A 27,394-nucleotide genomic window follows, 5' to 3' on the forward strand; every position below is an offset into this window, starting at 1 on the left:
TGGATAGAAAAGTTCTTTTTTTAAGTACACTGAGATTTCTAGCAGCTTTTACACAATACAAAGGCACTGGAGGGGATAAATAAATAACACGAGGTGCAGGCATTACAGGTAATGGGGTTGCTGATTAAACCTTCACTAAAAAACAGGCTAATGCACATCCCTCCAAAAAAAGACTAGTCTAGAAGCTGGTGGGTGGGTGGGTGATAGATTTCAAGTTTAATAAGTAAAATCCTAGCACTGTGTCTCTAGCAGAGATGGAAACCTATAGGTCTCCAGATGGTGATGAACTACAACTCCCAGCAGCCCCAGCCAGCATGGCTAGTGGCAACTGTAGTTCAACAACATCAGGGTAGCCACAGTTCCTGCACCGTTAATTTATATAAGCAATCCTACAGCAATTTCAATGTTCCTTCATATCTTCAACGATTTATGTAGCTAATTATAGGGAGTGTACAGAAGTTAGAACCGTTGTGCTGATCCATCACCTGCTATAAACAGCAGCAGTTCTGATTGTTTTCACCCAAATAGGATTCTTCTGCTTGGGAAGTTTTACACTGTGGGTGCGTCCTGAGGACTACAATGACTCCCAATGGCTAAAAGAGAAACTACATGTAGAGTTAATTATAGTATGTTGTTGCTGTACTTCTTTTCACTTATTCTCAACTCAGCAAGCAAGATCAAGGTAAGTACCGCAGCACACAGGTCAGGGAGGGTTATATCTTCCTTTTTCACTGCTTCATTTTCAACTTCTTCTCTCCCATATCACTTTCAAATTACAAAGGCTGAGTTTGGATAGAATCACGATATGGGAAATAAGATTTCTAATCCTTTTCTCTTCCAATTAACCTTCACCTGAAGAAGCACCCCAAGTACTTAACACAATAACCTTGTGAGAAAATCCTAGCTGGAGAGATAGGCTAGACAGGAACTCAAACCTGAGTCTTCCTGGTCTAATTCCAACACTTTCACCACTACCCTGCCAGAGCAAGTAACAGTACCTAGATGACCTTGGCTGAACTTAGAAGGCAAGGGGGGGTTGGTCCTAGCTAGCACCTGAGCAACTACAGAAGGGGATTTCGGAGGATAGGGTAGACTGGAAAGTTGAAAAGCCATCCCAGAAGAAAGCAGTGGCAAAGGACTTCCATGACACTGTCAAAAAAACTATGAGTGCAGTCAGCAGGAGACAAGCTCAGCTTAAAAGCCTCTTTAGCCATGACCCTAGGCTGATTAATAGCATATTACTAAAACTGACAGGAGTCTATGGATCTCCAGCATACTTTCTAGTCTGATCCTCCCTGTGCCCCATCTGCTGTGACTAAAGTCATTAAATTGCAAAAATCAAATGAGATATTTGATTGCTTTTCCTATGTATAACCTTATTGTAATCACATCATGCTTTTGGGGGGGGGGGGATAGTCACAGTTAATTTCTTTATGGTGATTTAATTAGTTTATTTGCCAATGAGTAATAGTTTTCCATTAACCTCCACAGCTTCCCACAAAGCACAACAGGGTTTGCAAGAGAATGGGTTATAAGATTTTGCCCTCCATCAATTTTCTTCAGATAGTTTCAGCCTTCTGTAATATTTTATTAGCAGAAGGGAAACCTAACATTCCAACTTATTCACTTACACTGATACAGTGATTAGTATCTTTTGAAAAGGCCTGCCTCTATTAAAAATGGAATTATGACAAGAAAATGTAAATTAGTGTAAAACTGGCACAAAAATAGAGGGGGGAAGGGGAGATCACCACACAGAACTTTTTCTAAGGGAAGAAATAATGAATGATTTTTAGTTTTCTAATTGTATCACTTACATTGACAAATTAATGCTTGTACGGCACAAGCAGGCAGTTGGCATGAAAAGTGTTTATTTCAATTGCTGTACATTATAAGACTACTTTAGGGACAAGCAAGTTGTGGCACATACATGGAGAGCTTCCTTGGGAGTTTCCAGTTCAGAATGGTCTGGCCATCAATTCTGAGCATTGCTAGCGTGTACCTGTCAGGATACCAATATGGAGACCGAACCAATCCCTGCCCAGAGGAGCTGCATATCATAACATCAGTCTCATAATGCTTGTTGATCATCAAGATCTGAAGCCCCACTGGACACAAAGGCAGAATAGCACAAACAGCTGTACACACACAACACAATAACAATATTTATATAGAAAGTTCACATGTGGAGCTGCTTATTGTCTCAGATTATATCTGTGCTGATATCTGGAGTTGCATAGAAATGCAGTAATATTTTCGTGGAGGGAAAGTGATTGTTTTCCACTTCACTCTGCAGTGATGCCATCAACTCCCAGTTCCTGTAGTGAAAATATATTCAAAAGGTTACACATAACAACACGGTTTGTAGATATTATTATATAGAATTTGTTTTGCCTAATTGTTGCTCCTTTGCCCTTTTCAATGTATGATTCCAGTTTAAGCAACAAACTATGTTTTTGTCAGCAACAAGCTCCAACTGGAAGCCGTAGTTTGACGATGTGAATTCTGACCTTTTAAACTGTTATTTGTTATCCTAGTTTATCTTTGGTTTCTTTTTGTGCTATATCTAAGCTTGCTAGCAATCCATAAAGATGCAAAGAAATAGTTGTGAAAAGGCTGTTCTTAAGCTGAATTGAACTCTCCTGCTTTTTCCACAAACTCCCAGTTTTCCTTTTCAGTAGTATTTTTCTCAATAGTACTTTCAATAGTATTTGAACAAACCATGTTTTCTAATACATTTATGATCTGTTTTGATATATATCTAAATTGTAATACATGATTTAAAAATCACAGTAACTGGGTTCATACACATTAAGCCAAAATCAAGCATAGCACCATTTGTGAATTAAACGTTATGTATGACTTAATTATTAAAAATCAAATGCCAAGAAATATCCCCCATTTTTAATTTGGAAACAAGTTTTCTTTAAATGGTTTTATTAGAACAAAATGATGGCAATTATTCAGATTTTACATGCATTTTTTTTGCTTTTTTAAATTAAGAAAATTGAGGTAATTAGGGTATCACAGAAACAGAAATCAGTTGCTATCAGCATATTTACCTGAAATATCTTTTGAAGAAAAAAATATCAAACAAATGTACTAAGATTCCTTCTCTTCTTCCTCTTCTTTTCCTACCTCTTCCTCTTCTTCCTGTGCTTCTTTTACTTCCTTTTTTAACACAAAATAATGGAATAACAGTCAAACTAAAAGAAGCAGCTGTTAAATCAGATGTGCATATTTCCTCACGGAAGAAGAAAAAAGGCTTATGCTGCAATGCAAAATTCATATTGATTTAAAAAATAATCATGTCATTCTTCTTGACATTCCTGATATAAATTGGCCTCTAATTCTGACATAAATTGTGTCTTTTCATTTGAGGATAGCATATACCATCTGCAATTATAATGCACTGCTAGCAAATTTCATTTTGCTAAATAAAAATGTAAACTTTAATAAAAATGCTTTGTGCATTTTTGTGAATGTTAAGTTTCTTTACATAAACATATATAGACATAACTAATCACTTCTGATTAAATGAGAACACAAAGATTTCGTATTAGTACAAAAAGTCAACCAAGTTAATACTTAATAGTAGTCTATACACACATATGTACACTTAAGTACAGTTGTTTATAATAAGCTCTTTGACTTGCACTATTTAACCAAGTGATCATTGTATCATAAGAAATCTCACGAGAATACAGTTATACTTACCTTGTTGGTATGGTGGTGAAGCACCTCATTATATTTCAGATAATGTGTTTTTAGATTAGGGGTTACTGATTATATAGTTTCCAAGCAGTACATGTTCATAATCTGTCTGCCTTCATTCCTAATCCCTTCTATTGTTACTTCAGACAGACTGCTTTTCCATTAGTCTGTTCTATGAGTTGGGTTAGCACATGATAGACCCCCAAGTCAACTGCAATGCTGGAAACTGGAACCCTTAAGTCAAATATTCATGCATAGGAATGCCCCTATCATTATTTTCATTTGCAACATCAGGAAAGTTATAGGAATATTCTCTTAGGGAGTCTCTCTTAGACAGCCACAGAGATCACAATGGACCATAGAAGTCTCATTTTCACATGTACCCTTGTGCTGCCAGACTCAAAGCACTGCGATATGAAGCCTGTCCCTGTAGCTTTTCTACCCTTGAGGCACAGTGAGATCCTCAGATACAACACCCTTCAAGAGTAATTTATAAAGCAAAGGGCTCCGTGCATCTCAGGGCTTCCTTCCTAGTGAAAGCAAAACAAAGTTGGGAGTTGAATGAAAAATGACCAGGAGGTACGAGAGGATGTCCATTCTTCAGAAAATAAAAGGATGCTGAATAGAGTTATTTGGACCAAGATGGATATAAGTACTCAGCTGAGCTCCAGAACACATTGGAACAAGTAACCTGCATATAACTATAACTGAAACTGTACTTTCAGCTTAATATTGGTTGCCTAATCACTCACAGATATTCACTACCCTGTGGACTCCTTACCTCTGACCAGGATAGGTCCCTGTGTTTGGGTACACCCCTAAGTTCAACATGCTTATTAATGTGTAGCTCATAGCTTAAGAGCAAATAATTTTACTAGGACAGTTGTAGGAGAATTAATTCTTTGTGGTGAAGGATGACGAGATTTGAATGCAAATGTTGCTTGTTAGGTTTCAGTCCTAACAGTTACATTCACAAAGTTAACTTAGAAGAAAAAAAAGTTGTCAAGGCATATTTTAAATATATAAGCAATGAACACAGTGGAAAAATGCATGCAAAATAAGGCATTCAAACTTGTTACTGTACTTCTGTTGCTGGCTGTTCTTCATCTTGTTCCTGCAACAGAGCATTAAGGACTATTCTTAAAAAGAGATTTAAAAGGAAAGCCAAAAAACGACAAGAACACTACCATTGAGATAAATCAATGTTATTCCTATTACCACAGTGAAAATCATTAGCATTGCCTGTATTTATTGATTCTCAGCTGCATAGCATGGGATGTGCTGCTGGCTACAGAATTCAGCATTCTGTGAACATTTGATTTCTTTAAAAAAAACAAAAACAAAGTTTGTTGAAAAGACAGGTTTGGAAATCAACCATCTAGTAGAGTGGAAATTAGAAGGCTATGAGGACATGTTGAGAAGGATTTCTCCACTGCTAGTTGGAAGACACTAATATATGAAAGAAGTTTAAATATTGGTTCCATCTGCAGGTAGAGGTTACAGAATTTGGCTTATCTTGGCACAGCTTTGGTTAGCCTGGTCAGGGCCGCAACTAGGGTCTGTGTCACCCGGGGCAAACATGGATTCCATGTCCATTTTGGCGCCCCCCAGTGCTCATTTTGGCACCCCCCAGCGCTCATTTCGGCACCCTCCCGTGCTCATTTTGGCGCCCCCCCAGCGCGGTGCCTGGGGCACGCGCCCCGCTTGCCCCCCCCCCAGTTGTGGCCCTGAGCCTGGTGCCAAATATTGCCCTTCTGGCCCTTCTCTTTCTTCTTGCCTTGCTTTGCTTCTAAGCTGGATCCCATTACTACTCCTGGGGAAGGGGCTCAAGGGCAGCAAGTCTTCTGTTGTTTACTTACTTGCCCAGGTTTCCATACTGGTTTAGAGAGGTTGGAGGTGGGTTGGTAAGGGATTAGCATGAGGAAGAGGCAAGAAGAACAGCAACAGTGTTGGCATTTGCAGTGCAACTCTGCCAAGCCAATTCTTGACAACAGTCCTGCTAAATGTCATGTAATGCTTAATTCTGGTTAAAGCTAGAAATGAATTTAAACATAAGGAAAGAAGGGACAGATGCATAATTCATTTTAAAAATGTTATGCCTGCAGCAGTGCTGGGAACACTATTGTTTTTGTTTTGACATCTTCTTTGCACTGCAACCAATTCCAATTTCGAATTGCAGATAAAAGGGCTTATTTTTGTTCTTCCAGAAAGAACAATTACTCATCAGCCCTTATCAGTTATTTGTCTGGACATATGAGGCTTAAAACTATGTAGGGAATGGGACTGCATGCACTGCTTTCATTCTTTATTCTTCCCAACCTTCATATATTCAACTGCAAGGTCTGAAGAAGAGGTGTACAAGTGTTTGCATGACCACCAGTACAAGTCTCTGCACAATTCATGATCATCCTTATTTGGATCCCCAGTAGTGTGGAGAGCTGTACATGTACTGAAGGCAAGGCAGGTACAGTTTCATATTGTATCTCCCAGCTGCATGCATGGAGCTTGTGAACAGAAGAGTCCAGGGCTACTCTTGATGTTTTGGGGGCCCCTGAGGGATACTAAGTGAATGGGACCCCATCACAACTGTGGATGAAGTAAGTTTTTTTAAATAATGGTATACCTATTTTAAGGCTTACACTTCAAAACTGCAGGACATTGTGCTGTCAGTTTTCAGCAAATACGTTCAAAGAAGATTCCAAGGGTCACAAAAAAGTGAGTTTGGTGCACATACAACCTTGGGGTGGTCTCAAATTTTCATGCATTCAGGTGACTCCAAACAAGGCTATCTATCTGTGGCTTGGTAGGAATGAAAACTGGGCAAAATTGTAAGTGTTCTTCCATTTTCTGAGGTATTTAGAAATAAGATATGATATTACCTCTGGCCATGAACTGATCTCTTTTTCTAAATGTATCATTCCTTCTAATTCCAGTGTTTGGACTCTTTGTATAATAGCTAATGCAGTCAAAGTAACACCACCCCTGCAGAACAGCCAGGTATCAGCAGGTCTAGGGGAAACCCAACATTTGGAGAGTATCTATTTAGAAAAAAAGGGAGCTGAACTACCAAAAGCAGTCTCTGGTCCATGAGTATGGAATGCTGAGTAGCTTCAAGGGCAGGGAAAGGAGAGAGGGGGGCAAACCAGTAGGGAGAGGATATGGAAGGGGACAGACTGAATTCTGCAGCAGCAACATTGTTGCAGGTAGCATTTGTAAATAAGACATTTCCTCATTCAAAAACTCCATTCTTGTACAAAATGTAGAGGAGTAAAGTTGAATGAGGAAAATTTTGAATAAAACTGGCAAGAGAAAGAAAATAACCTGTTCTTTAGTAGCCTCAGCCTTGGCCTCAGTGTCATCTTCTGCTTGTATCTCATTTTCTTCAGTAACTGAAGATTTTTCAGTCTCCTGGCAACAACATGAATAACATTAGAAACAGAAAGAGGTTAAATAAGCAATTTCAAGGAATTGCTCAATTGTTAATCGTATCTAACAAGTCTTATGGAACTGGGCTTATCACATGACTCAACGATGATGATTTAAATAATCTGATTTGGTTGCCTGCATTTTTAAGGGCATAGTTGAGTGATACCTACCTTTACCTTCTGAGATTGCATACTCTTTTGGGTTATATTGGTTAGATACACACAATCATACATTAACATGGCTATTTTTGTGATTCAATCAGGCATGCTATTTCAGGTTTAAAATGGTTAGACCTGCAAAGTTATGTTTTTTCTCTTCACAGAATGGGAGCATTCAAGCAGCATTCTGACTCACCCTGAAGAGCTGTCATGCTCAAACAGAAGCCTTACGCATATCTTACTCATGGATAAGCCACATGCATATACTGTAGATCTGGGAGCATGCTCGTGACCCACCCTTGATATTGCATTCATGAGCTAGCTGTGTCTTTTGATCTCCCATACTGAGCATGAAAGACTGAGTAGGAAATTCTACTTTTGAGTTGGATCTCCACACAATCTGGACATCCAGTTGGAGGTATCTGGCCTGCCTAGAATGGCCCATAAGTAGAACTTCTTATTCAAAGCTCTGTGCTTAATCTGAGAAGTTTAGCACACCACCCCACTTCTGCAATACACATAAGAATCCTATACCCCTGCGTGCGCAATAGGAGAGTTTCATTGGCAACCCAGTTTCTTTTGCATCTTTGCGACCACTGTTGCCTTTTGTAGATAACAGGCAGATAAAACCTATTATTTAAGGGCTCTGATTTTTATCTTGAAATTAAACTCAACACAGACGTGTGCATGCACACACACATAGATTTAAATGATTCTTGCTATATAGAAAAGAAATGTTGCATTGCCTCTGCAATTTTGTGCTCTTCTCCAGAAATATCCCCATTTGGCACAGTTGGTACCTCCTCTGTAATCCTCCCTTCCTGTGCAAAGGGATACAAATAATATTTGAAATCTTCTCAAAACTATGTACAAGCAAGTGAGCCAGGCAGTTTCATGGCCTGAAACACTGCAGGGATAGACTCAGCATACACAGTTGTATTCTTAGGCCTTAAAAAAATGCAGCAGGAACCAGGGCAGTCACTGCTTCTCTCACCCACTCCTTTCCTGTTTATTGTCTGACTCCCTGGAATACGCAGCTGTCAGACTAGGCTGAAACTGCCATTATCTAAAGATGGAGCAGGCAGGTAGGCAGAGGACAAAAGCCAGGAAACCTGTCTAAAAGATCCCTTCAGGGAAGTAGGTAAGAAGGAAGCAAGTTGTTAAGGAAACAAAGGAAAAATGTCACCTGAACCAGACGAAGGAAGTTGGGCCAGAGCACATGGAGAACCCCCACCCCAATCCCATCTACAGCTACCAAACTTGTGAACCAACAAAGAAAGGACTTTTGGGGATAAAAGGGGTCCCAAAGCCCGCCCACTCCTTGAGTCATCTTTGGACCCAGACTTGGCGGCTTCCATCCCTCTATCTAGTGCCTGGCAGCGTAGTTGGACATGGGTAAGTGTGGATGAGCGTGTGGATGAGCGTGTGTGTGTGTGCGCATGCGCACACATGTGCGTGTGTGCATGTGAGAAAGAGCAATGTACCTTGCAACCAGTAAAGTTTTGCTGTTACTTTAAATTCACTGGGTCTCCGTGTATTTCAAAGAACCTGTTGTGCCTCAGTGTTTGGTTGAAAGTTATTTGTGTGTGTCCCTAATTATTTCCCGGTGGTTGACCAGGGCTGTGTGTCTTGTCTGCTCAAGCCGCACCTATCTGGAAAACCCAGGTAGAAAGCCAGGGGGGCTGACAAGACTCAAGGCTGTGAGTCTGTGAGTGATGGACCATAAGCCGAACCTGGGAGCTTGTGTGTGCAGCACAGCACCCAAAGGAACCGAAGGCATAGAATAACTTAAAGAAAGCACTGAAGCATTATCTCATCCTTCACTGATAGGTAATGTGCTTTTTTGGTTATGATAACCCTTGTATAGGCTGCATTGGACAGAATGAGGCTATTGTCTCAGACAACAGATACTAAAGACAGAGTGGCTGGATTCATACATTGCATTAAGCTATGAATAATGGTTAACAAACCACAGTGGTTAGGTTTACAGATCACCCTAATCCAAACCCAAACAGGCTACATTATTGTTTAGTGCAATATGTGAACCCAGCCAGTCCATGGATGTTTTTTTGGGGGGGTGGGGGTCAAGACCAGTCCCTCATCTCTTCCCATCTTTTGAAAAATAGAACTGTATGTTGCAGCCTACCTGCACCCCTTAAACTAAACTGTTCTCAGTGGATTATCTGTCCCATGAGTAGTGTTGAAATATACGGTAATGATGTATTTTGCTTACTTATGCAGAATGTACATTCGTATAGAGAAAATGTCATCATAACCCTGCTGGTAAAACATCTTGAGCTGGCATATCATTTTAAAAATAAAATGTATTGCAATACGGTATCTCCACTTGTGACCAGGCAGAGAAATTCCAAGTCCAGATTAGTGCAGAAATGCTACACTCGTTAGGATTAAGAGGGAATGTAAGTTAGCATTAATCAGACTGAATACTGGTACCTGATACTGACTTTTGAGAGGCAAGCTGCATTTTTACATGAAAAATACTTTCTTTTTGAAAAGTACAGGAGTAATATGTCCTGTGCAGAATTTAAGTATTTGTTATAACTACATGGCTATTTATTAAAAAATGACCAATCTATTTTCAATGGTAAGGACTTATACATTGTTCTTATGATTCCTGCTCCTTTTGATTTAAAAGAAAAGTAATCTTGTTTTCCCTTTATTTATCCCCTTATTATGACATAGAAGTGTAGAATTGCATCTGTGTGCATTAATAGTCCTTAAGAAAGGATCCTGACACCAGAAATGTCAATCTATCCTTGCAGGACACCCAGCTGTTCCATATAATCCCTGTGTTTCAAATTACATAATTGCATTATAAGGGCAGAGAGGAAATTCTCAGGAAGACATTGCTTTTTAAGTTAGCACACCAGTGTGGTGATGTAAGATTAGTACATTCCAACCTCCTCTCCTCTCCTCTCCCCTCTCCTCTCCTTTCATACATCCTACAACATGTGTCAATGCTATTTTCCTTTAAAGTATTGGGAGAGAGGGGGCAGTCTGTTACGGAAAGGGACAATTATTTGGATTTTCATAAATTTCTTTATATTTTTCTAGCTTCTTGATCTTATTTTGCACTCACAGTCTTCACACCTGTTGATCTTCAATTTAGGGTTCAACAATATCTGAAGGACTTATAGGTTGCCTGCCCTGATACATTTTAAAAGAGAGAAACCTGGGTGATGTAGGGCTCACTGGGCTATGCAGTGGTTCTCACGGGGCCATCAGCTGCCTCAGACTGTAGCTTCAATTTTTTGAAAACAGCACAGTTTTCAAATCAAATCAAAGAAGACAAATCAAGACAAATCAAAAGAAAAGTACAATCTGTAAGACAAATTCATACCATTGAGCCTGGTGGAGGAGCAATTCCTAGGAATGAATAAATGTAATTTTCTTCTTTTGCACAGAAAAATGAATCAAAATCCTAAAAAGGAAACAAGAACTCATAAACATGTTTTTAGCTTTTCAAATTAAGTCAATCCAATAAAGAAAAATAACTATGAAGCAGGATTGTGGAGTATCACCTGTTGGTTATCCATCTGACTGACATATTAGCATTCAGTACTATAAGTCTGCCCATGCTTTTTGGGGAACAGTTTTACTTCCTTCAGGAAGTGGTGGGCACTCCTCATCCACAGTTGTTGTTTTTTTTAACACCCTTGGATCTAATTGCTACAAAATTGTGGCAGGATTTTCCCCGAACTCAATTACGAAAGATATATTTTTATATATAAATATATATACATGTACACACACACACACACCTACCTCTTAACATTAATCCCTCTCCCCAAACTGGGAAAATTCCAGCCCTACCCTCACTGGAGACATGTATAGATAGCATCACTGCTAACTTCACTGAAGGCCACCAAAAGTATAATCATTTTTAAAAGCCCTCTAGGTTAGTTATTTTTGAGCCAAGATTCTGGAGAAGCTGAAAAGGCAGAGAGGCTAATGGCTGGTTACCTCTCTAAAAGCTCACCACACCATCCCAATCCTAGAGTACCAGTTTTCCTGCTATCACAGAAAACGAATGTCTCACAGAAATGGAACTGAGAATACAAAAGAGAAGATAATTTAGAAGAGACCTATTTCTAGTCTGAGAATAGGCCTCTGTGAGAAAGGAGGAGAACCTCTTACTGAGCAATTTGAACATTATAGATAGTTGTATCTGTTATAGTAGTTTCTATGCACCATCATCTGATGCTCTGGTATTAGGCTAAAAAGAGCCTAAAAAACCCTGGAAGAATTGGAACCAGTTGACAAGGAAAGTTTGGCTTGTTACATGAGGGTTAATTATTTTCTTTTAACTCCTGCTCGCTCAACTGTGTATCTGCTCCAATTCTCTCTCTCTCCGCTTGCTCAGTCTGCTTACAGATTGCTGAATTCTGTCTTGAGAATGCAGATCTCAGCCTCATGTAAATGGTTGCAATTAAACAAGTCTCTCAAATCTTTCCTTTGTTGTTCATGTTAAAATAAGAATCCTTCTTTTCCTCATTACTCCAGGACAAGTAGTCCTTGTTTAGCAACTGCCTTGTTTAGTGAACATTTGCAGTTTTGATGATGATGAAAAAGTAACTTTGTGACCAATCCTTGCATCTACGACCTTTGCAGGTCTATAAAGCAAAGGAAAGCAGAAGTAAGATCACAAGCACAGTTGCAGCTTCACTTAGCAACCGCTTCACTTAACAGCCAAGTTGCTGGTCCCAATTGTGGTTGCTAGACAATGGCTATTTGTATTGGGTTTCTCATCTATCACCATGTGCTCCAAAACTGTTTGGGCCTAGGAGCTCTGGGAAAAAGCCATTTATTTAAAACCTTCTTTCTGGGGAAGGAGATTTTCTGTTTTAGCCTATCTAGATTTCAGATGAGGAGGCATCTCCCTAATTGAGAACAGCAGGTGGCAGCATTAGTTAATTGCACAGGTGGAGCTGTTTGTACCTGGGGTAATAGCCCTAACCTGACACCTTGGATCATAGGGAGAGGGTAGAAATCCCAGGATCGCTGCAGGCTTTTGTACGAACAATACTGTACTATTTATTTCTGGATTATCTCTTCTACTGACAGACCACTGTCTTGTCTAGCTTAAGTTTGTTAGTCTGCAAAACAAGTCCATAACCATGTCTCAACAATGCTCAAAACCTTCACAGTCTGCCTGCAATTAGTTGGAAAGGAAAAGAGGGAGAGCCATGGGTCTTATTAGCAGATGGGTAGCACTCAACCTCAAATCCCTCAGTCATTTTTCCAAATAATTTAGAAAAGGGTTATAGTCACATAAAGCAGCAATAGGCAACTTTATACCTGTGGACACCACTGTGCCTATGGACTCCACTCTTGCCAGGCATCCCAATTTAACTTTCTGATTATTTTAAAGTTTTAAAAATGGGAAGCTAACAAAGCAAAGCATCGCTCCTAGCACAACTTTATTATACAATTATCTCAAAGTGTCATGTGAATTCTTAAAAAATAAAAATGGTGGGAGGCTGCAGTAAAATGCTCTATTTGGAAATATGCCCATACGCCCTGAAAGAACAACAAGTGTCAAGAATATCCTGTGAGATTAAAGAGTATGACAGGTTCAGCAGTGACCACAATGGAAGGTTAAAAAGTGACAATGATTATTGTGACTGCGCAATTGAAACCCCATCCTTCTGTACGTGTGAGGTGGGGCTTCGACCATGCAGTCCCAACTTCTATTTTCACTTTTTTGAACCTACCCTCCACGGATGCCTCTGGATGGGTAGCAACCTCACTTGTTACTTTTGGTAAATCGGTGTTTTGTGATTGCCCACACTGTAGAGGAGTATGGAGATGGCCTTGAAGAAGGTATTCAACAGTTGTTGTGCAAACACCAGCTTGGCCCTGATAGGGAGGAGTGAGCGGAAAGAAATTTAAGACTGCCCTGCCTTGACTGCTTTTGTATGAAGGTGGGGAGAGAGAATCTCTGTCAGTTTTTCAAGATTCTGTTATTACACCCTGCCACAATAAAGTAAGAGTTCTAGTAGTCCTTGTGGAGCCTGTTTCCCAGTCTGGCTTACGCTGAATGGCTGACACTAGCATGGTAACCATTTTACAAACAGACAAGCCCCCTCTAGGACAGCTGTTTCATGAGAGCACCACGCACCTTCTGGTCAAAAAATGGACCTCTCCAGTTTCCTATGTACATACACGGTCCATTCTCTAGCAGCTGATTCTCAAAACTACCTTTTTTTTGTAGGGTCTTTCCCTTTTAGTGTTCTCCTGCTTTGTAGTGGTGGTGGGGGCTTAAATTAACTTGGACCAAGAAACCTCTTTTTCACAAACTTTATGAAGCACACATGTACATTTTGTAAAACACATTATCCCTTAACCACTAAACATTTTTTTTTCTTACCCCACAATACTGTTCCTCGTTGAATATCTGGGGAGGGAGAGGGATCCCGTTTTGTGGCTTCTTTTCACCCGGAACGTTTTCTCTCATCCATTTCCGGTTGTCTTCATCACAGGCTATGTCCATTTCCTTAAAATCAATTTTGTTGGCCTCTAAAAAGCCTACTACTTCTTGCTGTTTTTTTTTAATCTAGTCAGATAAGAGAGAGAAAATGAATTGGTTATTTTTGTGTTTCAATTTAATGGAGACATAATACACACAATCCTTTATTGAAACTATAGCTGCAGTTGAGTATTTCAAGTAAGAGTGACTGTTAATAATGGATACTTGTGCAAAGCAAGCACAAGCATGATTAAATATAATTAAGTCTCCCTGAGTTCAACTTACTGCCAATTTCTGTTTAGAATTGTACTATTTCTTGGTAAGTCTACAGCAGGTGGCATCATCTAGCCAACCTTGGCCGATCTCAGAAAAACTAACTAAGCAACGTTAGACATGGTAAGTACTTATGGAGGAGACTGCCAGGATGAAGCGATGTTCTGACTGAGTCCTGACTAAGCTGGTACTACCATACTGACAGTTTATTTTTTTCCTAATGGTCTCCAACATGGAATTTGCCTTTCAAAGTAGCTACACATTGGGCCAATGTTTTAGCTGGCTTCCCACAATAACTGGATCTCAAGATTTAAATACGTATCTGTGAGACAAGAAAAGAAGATCTTCATTTAAGTATTTTAGTCTCAAATCATTAAGTTGTTTGTATGTAGCCACAGCTGGACATAGAACTGAACATGAATCTTTTTTTTTTAACACAATATCCCAAAACAGTGATGGTTAACTAAACATTGCAGTCATTAGATAACAAGCCCAAAATTGGCAGGAAGCAGTGCCCAAGGTCTTTAAGATTACACAAAGAAAATAGAGGCACAGATAGCTGCAGTTGCTGGATGTGGAAGAGACAGGGATGACAGCTGACAGATGGACTGGCTAGCAGGAATATGAGGCATGCTCAGGATTTCAGCCATATAACTCTTCAGGCAGCACCCATTTCTCAGAAAACTGTATAGGATATTAAGTGCATTAACTAAACAAATCTACATGTTTTTGGTAGGAAACCAGAAAGATGTTTATGATAGTAGTAAAAACATTTTTTAAATTTTTTTTGTTGTTTGCCTGGCGTTGGTCTGACAGAAATCTAATCTCTTCAGCGTGTCATTCAAGGTTTTTCTGTAAGCGTCTTGTTTTTTATTGTAAAATTAAAGATATGATCTGCAGCCTCCTTGGCATCCCACCTGTCCCAGGTTCTCCTGGTGGAAAAAGGGATTTTTGTGAATCTGCCTAGAAAAGGGCTTGCACATTCCTTTGATAAACTGATGGCAGTCATTGGCATTGTGCAAATATATGATGGAGCTATACTTTAAACATACATACACAAATTATGACTAGCAACAAGTTCTTCATTCCAAAACTGTGTCTTATTGCCAACTCTACAGTAACATAAATGGTATGATCAATTGTTGTGTTGAATAATATCTCAAAGATAGTTGTAACTTGGGACTCCATTGTGTGAAATAATAATTGTTCTCCTGCTGAAATGATCTGTGAAACAGAAAATCCATGATAGGTGGAACTAAATACAAAGTTGCTTCCCAACATATTAATTTTTATGTTATTGCTATTCTTCAGTGAATCTTATCACTAAGATTCACTATTATTAATCAACATTACTGTCATTTTTATTGGGAATCTCTGGTGAGTTTCAAAGAAAATTGAATGTTCTCCATAGCAGATTTTGAAATCCATTGTTCTGTAAGAAAGAAGACCACAAAGTGGAGTAAAGCTACCTCCTCAGGAGGCAGATATTGATGGAAAACCTAGTAACTCCAGCTGTTCCATATGATCTCCAACAACATTGTTCTCTCTTAGAGATCAAATTGTATGTGCCTTAGAATGGATGGGTTTGGAAATGACCAGAATAGAGGCAACTTTAGATTTAAACTGAACTGGTGACTGTAATTTGGTGCAAGATATAAGCATTACAGAACCAACAGAAAAAGGAATCACAGTGGTCTTACATTTAGTGCATATGTAAGTGGGAAATTACCAGCAGGGTCTAACACAGTCACATTTAATTAGAAGAGGGAAAACTTCTGAAATATGAGGAGCTAATAAAAAAGACAATGAAAGGAAAAGTCAAAAAGGCTAAATATTTCCATAATACTTGAGATTATTTAAAACCACAATAACTGAGCATTAGCTGGAATATATTCCACAATATAAAAAAGAGTCAGCCAAATGCAGGAAGAGGCCAGCATGGCTGTCTAGTAATGTCCAGGAAGCTGCACATACATTGGCAGGAAAAGTGTTAAGGTGATAATAAGGAATGCAAAAAACAAACAACATAACAACATAAAGAGAATTTGAGGAATCTAGGATAAAAAAATTAAGGAGAACAATAAAAACTTCTTTGAATATAGTTGAAGCAGAAAACCATCGAGGGAAGCACTTGGGCTATTAGGTGACAAAGGAGTGAGATGCTGAAGAATATGAAGATATAGAGAAGATATAGGACCTGAGCCTACACTGACTTTCTCAAGGAGGATGTCAGAACAAGTAAAGCAAATTGAGGTAATAAGAGAAGATATTCTAGGACTTCTTGAGAAACTGCACAGTTAACAGTCACTGGATCCCAATGGTGACCACACAAGACTCCTTGAAAAACTCAAATGTGAAATTGCTGACATTTTGGGGAAAATATGTAACTTGTCACTCAAATCAGGCTCATTAGCATAACCAATGTGACACCAGTTTTTAAAAAGGAGTCCAGTGGAGCTCCAGGATATTATAGACTGGTCGGCTTAATGCAAATTGCAGAAACTGTAATCAAATAAAAAATAGCTAAGCACATAGAGGTACAAGCCTTGCTGAAAAAAATCAGCATGGAATCTGCAAAGGTAAATCATGCCTCACAGAACTTCTAGAGTTTTTTAAGTGCCAACAGGCACGTGGAGGGAGGTAAGCCTGTTGACATTGTTTATTACATTTTGTATATTATTAGAATGTATAATACATTCTGCCCCTTCGCTCCTGGCCTTCAGGAAGAATTTGAAGACCTGGCTCTGCTGCCTCGCCTGGGATGGGAAGGGCAATAGTCCTTCCTGGGGGGGCTGGCACTGTAGAGCCCTCCCCACTGAACCAGATTTCATTGCTACTCGGATTTTATACTTATTTTATTTCTATTTCTATTTGTACTGTACTGTTTGCACTGTATTTCATATGTTTTGTGGTTTTAATTGTTAATTTTATTGTAAACTGCCCAGAGTACCCCTTTTGGGGGAGATGGGCGGTGATAAAAATTTGAAAAATAAATAAATAAATATTAGACTGTCAAAAAGTCTTTGACAATGTTTACCATCAGATGTTCCAGCACATACATAGCAGTCATAGAATAAGATATATGGCAGCTGTGAAAAAAGCAAATCCCATGCGAGGGATCAGAAGGAGAAGGACTGAAAATAAAAGTGCCAAGATTATAATGCCCTCATACAAATTTATGGTAAGTCCTGATCTGAAATACTATATATATAGTTCTGGCCACTATGTTTGACAAAGGATATAACAGAGTTGAAAAAGCATTGAAAAGGGTAACCAAAATGATCAGAGGACTTGAACATCTCCTTGTAAGAAAACAGTAGAATGTTTGGGACTCTTTTGTTCTGAAAAAAAGGGCGATCAGGAGGACATGAACAAGGTGCCTAAAATCATGCATGGCATGACAAAATTGGCCAGAAAGAAGTTTGCTCCCTTTCTCAAAACACCAGTGATCATCCAATGAAGCTGATCCGAAGATTTAAAACAGGCTAAATAAATAAACTAACTTCTTTCACATAACATATAACATGTGCAATTTATTATCACAAGATATGGTGATGGCCACTGCTTGGATGCCAGCACTGAAGTAAAGTTCAACTTTTAGTCCAAATGATTTCTAGGATTACTAGAATATAAAATGTTTTGCACGCCACTTCCTGCAAGTTGATCGTACTTGATTATGTGGGATGTGGCCAGGATATGCAGCTGACCTAACAATATCAGGTAAGAGAAAAGAACAGAGAGAAAATGTCTCTATATTGTTGTTCCTGTGGAAGACAAGGTCATGGATTCTTGGAATAGATCTGTGTAATTCTCCCCTCACAGAACACTTTGTTGGCACAACAGCCACAGTTTTTAGCCACCCTGGTCAGCACCCACTTAGCAATGTTCATTTATAAGGAGATGGAGGAATGTCCCACATTTACAGGGCTTAAAGATGTATTAGTTTGGCAGTAACTTTTCCTGATGACTTCCAAGAGCAAAGCACACATCAGGAATGAGGATCAGTGGGCATCCATCATAGCCTGCACATTTGCAAAGGGTCCACTATTAACCCTAGAGATGAAGCAGTGACCTCTGCTTGTTTGGTGCTGTCTTCTTCAGTGGTTTTGTATATTTGGACTCAGTGGGAGTGAGCAACCAAATTGGAATAAGTAAGAAAGAGGTGAGTCTCCTGAGAAAGGAGATCAATTCAGGGTACCTTTCCCCTGTTCTCTAACCCCAAAACTGGCACTGGTATTGGATGCAAGCAGTTTTGAAGTAGCAACTGGAAATGATAAGTAACAATGAATAAAACACCAGGAGGGAAATAAAACAACAACCTTAGCCTATGAACAAACTCCAAATGAAAATGCTCAGATAAACAAAAACTTAATATACCTGCAGTATTGTATTTGTAGTGCGAGCTTATCAATGTCTACTTAAAAGTTAATCCCAATAAATTCAATGTGTCATACTTCCAGGTATTTACAAATGCAACCTGAAAGAAACATATGCACTTAACCACAAGACAAGATTCAAATCCAGTCCTTAATCCTAATCAAGCCTTCTATATATTTCTTATGTCTTCCTTTTATAAATCTAGCTCAGAAGCTGTCCTGAGTATCAGGTAAATTTTAAATCAGCATGAAATGCTGAGAGTACATCCAACAGAAAAAAAAATCAACAAACCCAAATCCTAAGAAATGAAGTAGCATTCACTTGTTGTAAATTAATTTGAAGATTCAGCACCGAGATTTATCAGTAATCAAGGTCTCTAGGGGCATGGCTGAGCCTATTGGATGAAAGATTGGAGATCTCAAACCTCCTTTTCCCCTGGCACCCTCCCCCTAACTCCAGGGCTTCACATCCCGTGTTACTTTCTAGCAATTTCAAAGGATGAAAAAGAGAGAGAACATGAAATAAATTCTATTGGGCCATCTTGTAGCCTTGTGGTCCTGAGGAGTGTAACTAGAGAAATCCATCCCCTCACCCCTTTCTTCTTCCTTTGTGGAGAGATAGACCAATCTCATTGGAGATAAACATAATAAAACTGAATTAAAAGAAAAAAAGTGTACAAATTTATTTCTAGCTTTATTTATTTATTTATTTATTGTCATATTTCTCCCCGCCCAACTCGTACTCGCTTTAAGTAGTTACACATAAAGCAAAGGAGTTAACAATACAAAGATGTTCAAAATACAACAGTATTTTTAAAAAGTTACCAACAGAAAACTGTATTGGACAATACAAGGTTCTGAGTTTATCTGTTACTAATATAGAATCAACTTCAATGTAAAGAGGTGCCAATTTCCATAAAGCAAACAAGGATAGAACTTGTATAAGACATTAATCACTGGTGACAATAAATTAGAATACCTTCTATCGAGGTAAAAGTAATCTTACAATTTTATTGTAAACCGCCCAGAGTCCCCCTCTTTGGGGAGAGACGGGCGGTAATATAAATTTGAATAATAAATAAATAAAATCTTATGCAATATTTCTAGGTTAACATTTTTTACCTATTCATTCAAAAGCTGCTGTTTTTCCTGAAACTGATTTCCCTCTGTCTTAGTTCTTCCTGAACTCCCTTCCAGATCCTTGAGGATTCCAGTCAGTTAATCCTGAGGCTGCTGGGAGTGGACGGTCCTCCATTTCCCTTCTCAGCCAAGGTTACCAAATTCTGCCTTTGTTTTAAAAAGATAAACTGTTTTATTCCTCAGCAGAAAGGGAGCAGGCTGGTTAAACTGACGTTGTATACCACTCAGGACATGCAACTGTCCCTCGTGCAGTTGGAGATTCCACACCTGAGATGAGTGAATGTTGACTGAAAATCAGACATGTCTGGTTGCCAATGAATGATGGGTGGTCACGTTCCTAAAGCACGTCCCTGAAAGGTCACCTTCCTAAAGCAAGTACTTTTCCAGTGAAAAGGACTGACAGCAGGCGAGAAGCCTGAAATGCATTAAAAAAACTGTCATTGAAACTGGAAACAAAGGCCAGAAAAGCTCTTTGCATTAGCTATTCTTCAGGACAGTCTGTATGTATGAGGTGGAGGTGTTGCCAATTTGAGGTACAATGGCAGCCCTACACTTGTGAATTTGGAGTAGTGTGGCAGCCATTTGAGTGCATGAATGGTGAATGGGTGGAAATGTTAAGACAGCCAAAGAGAGATTGGGAGAATGCTAAATGCAAAAGCTACAGGTGTGAAGAACAATAGCAAGAAGAATCAAAGGGGATGGCTATTTCTTAACCGCACTTTTCAGGGGAGGGGTCAGTGAGCACAAGCAGGTACATTCCTTAATCAGTTAAGCTTATGGTTTACCATAGCTTTCCTACCACAGTGATTGTGTGTGTGTGTGTGTGTTGGGTATGCCTTCTGCAGGAAAGGAGATGTGTATATCTCTTCCCACCCCAGTCATAGTTGCAGGGACACAGAGAGCTGCCTTACACCAAGTCAGATCTTTGGTCCATCTAGTCCAGATTTATTAATATTCAGAGGCAGTTGCTGTCCATTTTCCAAGAAGCATTTCTTGCTTCAATTTTTGTGCATGTGTATTTTTATTTTCTTTCTATTCTTATCCCAAAACATTCTGTAAGGGAAAGGATCTGTTATTTTAAACCTATAATTCCTTTTCAAGTTACGCAAAACTGAGAACACACTAATGCTGAGAAGAAAGAAGCATTAGTGTGTTACAGCTATCAATACATTAAGTTTGAGCATGGCAATTCAGGCAAACATCCCTGTTCAGATATGAATTTTACTTGATGAGCCCAATAATTTAATCTAAATTGAAGATTAGATCTTTAATTGCCTAAAAAGACTGCTGGCTTAAGTGCTTCCTGAAAGTGACATGGCAAGATGCAAATGAATGAATTTGAATCCAGTTGTCATCCATCAACCAGAATGGGAACAATACTTAGCAGATATTTCTCTAGCCTTTCGTAAATACACCCCACATACAAAACAATCTTCCATAAATATTTTTGAATAACAACAAATGCTTGTTCCTATTACAAAGAAGATTGGTAGAAATAAATTATTTGCCCAGCAGCCACTGATTTATAGAGTTAGCAACATTAGTGCAGAGTAAGCACTAAGATTTAGGACTATAAATAGAAATAATTGCATCATTCTCAGCATAACAAGTTATCCACCCTATAAATTAAAATGTAATATTGTAACTTTAAAACTCTACACATCTTAAAGCAGGTATACATAATAAAATGGATAATTTCTGAACTGATTTTATACAGTATGTTCTGATTTTTTAAAAATTCAAATAAAATGGATTATTAATGTAAGAAATATGCTTCCTGCATGGACTAGTCTACAAGCTAGTACTCTGACATTTTACACACTGGCTTTATTCCCAGAACACACTTAACTGGGTAATTAGGGGATTAGTGTGCCATTGGAAAATAAACAGTGGTCAACTGAACCAGTCAACATATGCTCAAAGGGGTTAGATTTAGCTCAAACAAACCCAAACTTGTATAGGTTTATCTAATTCCACCTAATCAGCAAGATTGTGGAATATCGAAACCCGGTAAATTAATCCATTATGCCTATCAAGTCATCCAAGAAAAAGAGTGTAAAGGAAAAAGAGTCTGAGAAAAGCAAAGCTCTCCAGTAGAGAACATGCTATCAATGTCTCCCAAGCCATAAGTATGGCAGTGGCCAAGCCATAATTAGTGTTCCTTACATGGTCAGTAGAGTAAGGGACTAGTGATCTAGTAAAATCTTGTCAGTACTCTCTTGATGCAAGAGCTCAAGAGATACCTCACACTACCTGAGAAAGTGGGCAGTAACCTCTGTATTCCCAAAATGGTATCTTCTGACTCGGTGTGATTTTGTGCTGCAAAAACTACCGGTAAGGAGATTGAAAGTGTTACATGTTACAGTAAGCAATGGCATGTTTTAACAATGATTTATTAAAGAATCCATATGTCTTAGACATAAGCACTAAACAATAGTTTATAGACCACTGTGGTTCACAAACCAATTAAGCCCAAACCAAGCAAACCACATGACTGGTTTGTGTGATGTGTGAACCGAATCCAGCAAAAGTTTGACTTTACAATGTAACTACTTTGTTACTTTGTTACTGTTGTAGGCAATTATGGTTCCTCTGGGTAGTGTAAGATACAAAATGAGACCATACATTTGAGAAGGCTTTAGTTTAACCAGAACACAGATGAAGGGTGTAGCTCAATTTATCTGCCATGGCAATGTGCCAGACATTTTGGTACCAGAGCTTAAACGAAATAGTTTTATATTTCCAGGATTTAGCTATGGATATTCTAGCAGCAGTCAACAAAAATACCACTAATTCTTTAGAGCAAATATTTGCATTAGATAAAATATATTCATCAAAGCAAGTTGTGGACACATATTAATTCTTTGATTTATAACTTTACCAATCTCCAAAAACACTTTAGACCAGAAGGAAAAACATGGAAACATGACCAACACAAGGGCAAACATGTTGTCTTTCCCTGCAACCATTCCAACAAAAAGAGCTATTTTATAAGGAGTCTCATACTGTGTATGTATGTGTGTGTATATGTATATATGTATATATATGTGTGTGTGTGTGTATAGTTTAAGAATTTTTTCCTTAATTGGACTGAGGATGAAGAAACTGGTTTCCATTTCCATTTATTCCACTTCTGATTCTAATCTCTTCTTGGAAATCCCAAGCCATTTTCAAACCAATTAGAGGCTGGTATGTTTGTTTTGTGATAATGCCCAAATTTTAAATTAGCACTCCAAGAAGCATTGTCATCAGCTTTAAACATTTTAACAATGACTGGTGGGAGTAAGGAGTTTTTAATGTTCCAGAGATATTTTCCAACCTTATGATTCTATGAATCCAAGATTTGTAAATCAATATTAGCAGGCTGGGTCTGTAGTTGTATAACTCAGCTGAAAGATATACTGACTGACAATCTGGAGATCTGCCATCTCAATGTACCTGGAAGACTCCAGGTTAAATCAGGGTTAGCATATGCTCAGATTTTTATTACCCATATTAACAGAATTTATTTCAAGACATTATTATAAGTGATGCTTAGAGGTGCCACCCCTATTTAGATCAGTTAATATATTCAGCTTGCATACATTTGTATATGAGAAAAAGCAAGAGTTCTAAAGAGGAAAAAAAAACCTTTCTTCCTAATTAGATGACACCCATCAATTCAAAATCAAGCATCTTTAAAAAAATATTCCTTACATACAACAGAATGCCTCTTTAAAAGGCACTGCATCCCTGCTGTTTCAATAAGACCTTACATACGTTCTCCATAATTACAATGTGCCAACTGATTAATCAGGGTATCTTCTGAATAGCTACAAGTCATTTAAGGTAATTTGTTAATCAGCTAAACAGTGCAATCCTGCTGAGACTTTTTGTACGTGTGTGTGTGTGCGCCTCTTAATCAGTGTTCACTTCTAGCAGCTGCCTGGACTAGTCCCTGAAGTTTTCTTGGCAAGATTTTCAGAAGTGGTTTGCCCTTGCCTGCTTCGCAGGACGGAGAGTGACTGGCCCAAGGTCACTCAGCTGGCTTTGGGCCTAAGGCAGGACTAGAACTCGTCGTCTCCTGGTTTCTAGCCTGATGCCTTAACCACTACACCAAACTGCTATTGAGATTATAGCTTTGGTATAATTGTAGGAAAGCAAATTTATGAGGTAAAACAGTTTTAAGTCATTTTTACATGATTATAGCATTAGTTACCCCAACTTTAATCTGGGCCATCTTTTTAATCTATTAAAAAGTATCCTGTTCAGTCTTATGCATGTTTATTCAGAAGCAAATCCTATTGAATTTAATGGGCTGTAATTTCAGATCAGCAGGTATAGGAATGTACCTTAGATTCTGCTGCAGTGATAATTACTATCAGAGTTAGGGGAGTAAGGCAATGGAGTCTACCTTTTATGGGGTAATCACATTAAGGGGAATAAGAACCCAACTTTATCTTTTTAAAAAATATTTTATTTTTATTAGATTTTATTAAAAACATAATTGAGAAAGAAAAATAGAAAATACTACTAACTACTACTACTAATAATAATGCAATAGTAAATAGAAATCTGCAAGCATTGTAAAATTGAATTAAAATTTCAGGAAAATGTTAATTTTGTTCTAGATATTTCAGTTTCTTGTATTTTAGTTTATAATCTAAACTTTAGATAAATAAAATCATGTTAGTGCAATTATGAAGAAAAGAAATCAGTCTGATATGAATCGAAATAAAGGTTACAGTAATCTCTGTCTCAATTTAAAAAATCTACCCTTCTTTAGCAAATCAAATAAAGACCTGTGTATTAAGCTCTTACATTAGAACAAAGTTCAGGTGTAGTATGAAGTCGAAATGTGGAGTTACAATCCAAAAATGGTTTCCATATTGAGCTGAACTCTGTATTGGATTTTTTTTTTTCAAATACGAAGTTATTTTGGATATTGAAGCATACTCCCACAAATTAATTTGCCATTTTTGTACAGAGGGAATTATATGTGACTTTCAACAGGAAGCACAAAGTGTCCTCCCTATTTATTTATATATTTATTCAATTTATATTGCCGCCCATCTCAAACTAACGACTCTGGGCGGCTAACAACAATAAAAACCATCATGATATAAACAATAAAAACAAAAATTAAAAATATAAATACAGGCGAGCGATCTAAAAACCATGGCGTTAACATAACCATGAAACGGGGCCCTTCCCACACTTGGGGTCCCAGACCTGGACACAAGCCAGGTTTTCAAGGTCTTCCAGAAAGCCAACAGGGTCGGGGCTGTCCTAATATCAGGAGGGAGGATGTTCCAGAGGGCAGGCGCCACAGCAGAAAAGGCACACTTCCTGGCCCCTGCCAGCCGACATTCCCTGGCTGACGGGACCCGGAGCATGCCCATCCTGCTAGACCGGATTGGATGGGCAGAACTAACTGGGAGAAGACAGCCCCTCACGTAAGCCGGTCCCAAGACATGAAGGGCTTTAAAGGTGACAACCAGACCTTGAATTGCACCTGGAAACCCATCGGCAACCAATGCAGCTCCTGAAGCAGAGGTGTTACATGTGCTGAGTAGCCAACACTATTTACAACCTGAGCAGCTACCATATATGAGGCTAATTTGGTATACTTTGTAGGAATATGTGGTTGAATAATATTTAAAATAGTAGGCTGGAAGGAGAATTCAACTTTTAGAATTTGGTTCATTCTGTTATAAATCATTATCCAGAATTGTTGGGCTTTACAACAATGTATGGAATTTTTTTCCCTTTTTTCCATATATGGAAAAATGATCTGACTGGATCAGTGCATTTCCAATCATTTTTAGAGAACTAGTTGCCTCTTTTTGCAATCAATAGTAGAGTGACATACCATCGTTAAAACTTTTTACACTGGTTTCTCTGAGTGTAATGTTCAATGTATATGTAATATTTTACTTCCATTGAAACTCCCTTCGTTCCGTATCAATTCTCCTGTTAAAATTCTGCATCTCTAACATACCATGAAATACAGATGACTTTCTCACAGACCACTGGTGCTATTTGCTGGACTTGAGGCTAGAGACAACCACCAGCCAAACTTCTTTGATCTAGTCCTTGCCTGCCATTCTCCTCTGGAAGCTTCTTGAGGTTGTGCTCATGACAGCCAGCATGCAATGAAATCACAGAGTTATGTGCGAGCTGCAGTCAGTTTGTTTAGAGGTGTCACTGTGACTGATTGCTCAGCCAAGACTGTAATTTGAGCTCATGTGGGAACTGGATATAAAAGGAAACAGTTCATTCCCAGTTGCCACCTTCTCTTTGCCTACCCTTTCCTCACTTCAGCAAACATAATGGTTCTGATCACTGAGAACAGATACAGAATATTAAGAGAGGAAGGCTTAAAATAACCTTTAAAGAAATCAAAGATACTATGTATTTAATTGGAGAAGGGAACCCCCATATGTCCACTGCATATTTTTCATAAGAGGAAGAGGGTGCTTTCTCCAATACTATAATCAAGCTAGATTGTTATTCTCCTCTAGTCATGTAATTGGCATACTTTAAACAGCCTTTACAAAGGTTGCTAAAAATAAAGCACTAATACATTTTTCATCTGTGTGAAATAAATACTTTAGTATTTTCTCTACAAGCTGAATCCACTAATTTGTGGCACAAGGATTGGCGAGAGAGAAAGAAAACACTTCTCTGATGCTTTGGGCATTAACCTCGGTTTCAACAGCGGACGAACAAGGCTGTACCCTTGGGGAATTTCAAAGTGCATATGCATTCATGGGGCACGTCTTTTGTCGGGGGCTCAGAGTGCGGAGCAGCATCACGCCCCTTTCTTAAACAGTAAGCAAGCAAGCAACTAGCTTCCGAAGTCTCTTCTGCGAGGAAGCATAAATCACATGCATATACTTACCGCCGTCGACCCCGAGGACGTTGCCACAAACACTTTGATCACCATTTTGACAACAGCACCAGAGGCACTTGAGGCCGGAACCAGCGCGGCTGGCGAGTCCAGTGCGCGCAAAAAAAGCTAAGGGTTACCGGCCCTGCAGCAGCTTGGCAAGCAGAGAGAATCCCCAGGGCATATCCACTTCTCCTAAGTTCAGCTGGTCCCTCGTCCTTCCCCCCGCTCCCGTTCATTGGCTCTCGGGTATTTCGAGAACAGATGAACGGAGACACGATTGGTTTGTGAGAGTATCAGTTGCGAGGGGCTTCACCTGCTTGTCACTTTAGATTGACCGGTTGGCAGCCCTTAAAAGGCCAGGGACTTGTAATGCACCAATCACTGCAGGTTGCCGGCATGGGGGTAGGGGTGCGGGTGGGGGGAGAAAGGGCGTCTGAGGGGAGGAGGGGGAATATGTTTCTTCAAGGGTTTGTAAGACAAGAAACTGGTCTTGACAGCTTTTTCTTAAATCAGCGAGGGCATTCATGGATCTTCCATGGATTCTTCTAGTCGGAATAAAATGCTCCAGGCTGTAAAATCCTGAAAGACAAGTTCTATGTTGCCTTAAAGAAAATTAAAGGAAAATACAATTTTCAAGTCCTTCACTCCAAATTCCCTTTGTTTTTTAAATGGCTTGTGAAGAAGATAGATGCCTTCAAATTCTACAGAGGACTCATACTTCTTAGAATCCATGGTACTTTTAGTAATCAATCACTCCAAGACCAAAGAAAGGATGACTTCTTTTTCTTTGCTTGGTACAGTTGAAATAGTAGAAGAAAAGGAATACAGAAGAAAAAGTGGATGGATGAGATCAAAGACCTTATTGGCATTCTTGGAGATGTAACTTTAGTCATTAAGGTCAGGACAGCAAGCATTGCCCATACTGCCACTAAGAGTCAAACCC

At 38.9% G+C, this 27,394-nt stretch overlaps 1 protein-coding gene across 3 annotated transcripts; it reads right to left on the bottom strand.

Annotated features, from left to right (window-relative positions):
* On the bottom strand, positions 1-26,763 carry SH3BGR (SH3 domain binding glutamate rich protein). 3 transcript variants are annotated; one of them, XM_063305346.1, is made up of 8 exons: positions 26,461-26,763; positions 13,690-13,875; positions 10,660-10,740; positions 8,045-8,119; positions 7,036-7,122; positions 4,799-4,828; positions 3,063-3,171; positions 1-2,318 (listed from the first exon to the last, which is right to left on the bottom strand). In XM_063305346.1, the coding sequence occupies exons 1-7, from the start codon at positions 26,503-26,505 to the stop codon at positions 3,103-3,105; spliced, it is 573 nt and encodes a 190-aa protein (XP_063161416.1). In that variant the 5' UTR covers positions 26,506-26,763; the 3' UTR covers positions 1-2,318; positions 3,063-3,102. The 3 variants fall into 3 exon arrangements, with proteins under 3 accessions (XP_063161416.1, XP_063161414.1, XP_063161415.1); XM_063305344.1 differs by lacking the exon at positions 8,045-8,119; XM_063305345.1 differs by lacking the exons at positions 4,799-4,828; positions 8,045-8,119 and having other exon boundaries at positions 26,461-26,760.
* Between the last annotated feature and the right edge of the window lie 631 nt (positions 26,764-27,394).

The sequence above is a fragment of the Candoia aspera genome, chromosome 5, assembly GCF_035149785.1.
Source record: "Candoia aspera isolate rCanAsp1 chromosome 5, rCanAsp1.hap2, whole genome shotgun sequence".
NCBI classification, from domain to species: Eukaryota; Metazoa; Chordata; class Lepidosauria; order Squamata; family Boidae; genus Candoia; species Candoia aspera.

Excerpts from the sequence above, each read along its gene's own strand:
- SH3BGR (XM_063305346.1), bottom strand. The coding sequence starts at position 26,505 with ATGGTGATCAAAGTGTTTGTGGCAACGTCCTCGGGGTCGACGGCG. Across the intron at positions 7,123-8,044 it reads AAGAGCACAAAATTGCAGAG|GAGACTGAAAAATCTTCAGT; the intron begins GCAATGCAACAT and ends TGTTGTTGCCAG. Across the intron at positions 4,829-7,035 it reads CTGAGGCTACTAAAGAACAG|GAACAAGATGAAGAACAGCC; the intron begins GTTATTTTCTTT and ends GCTCTGTTGCAG.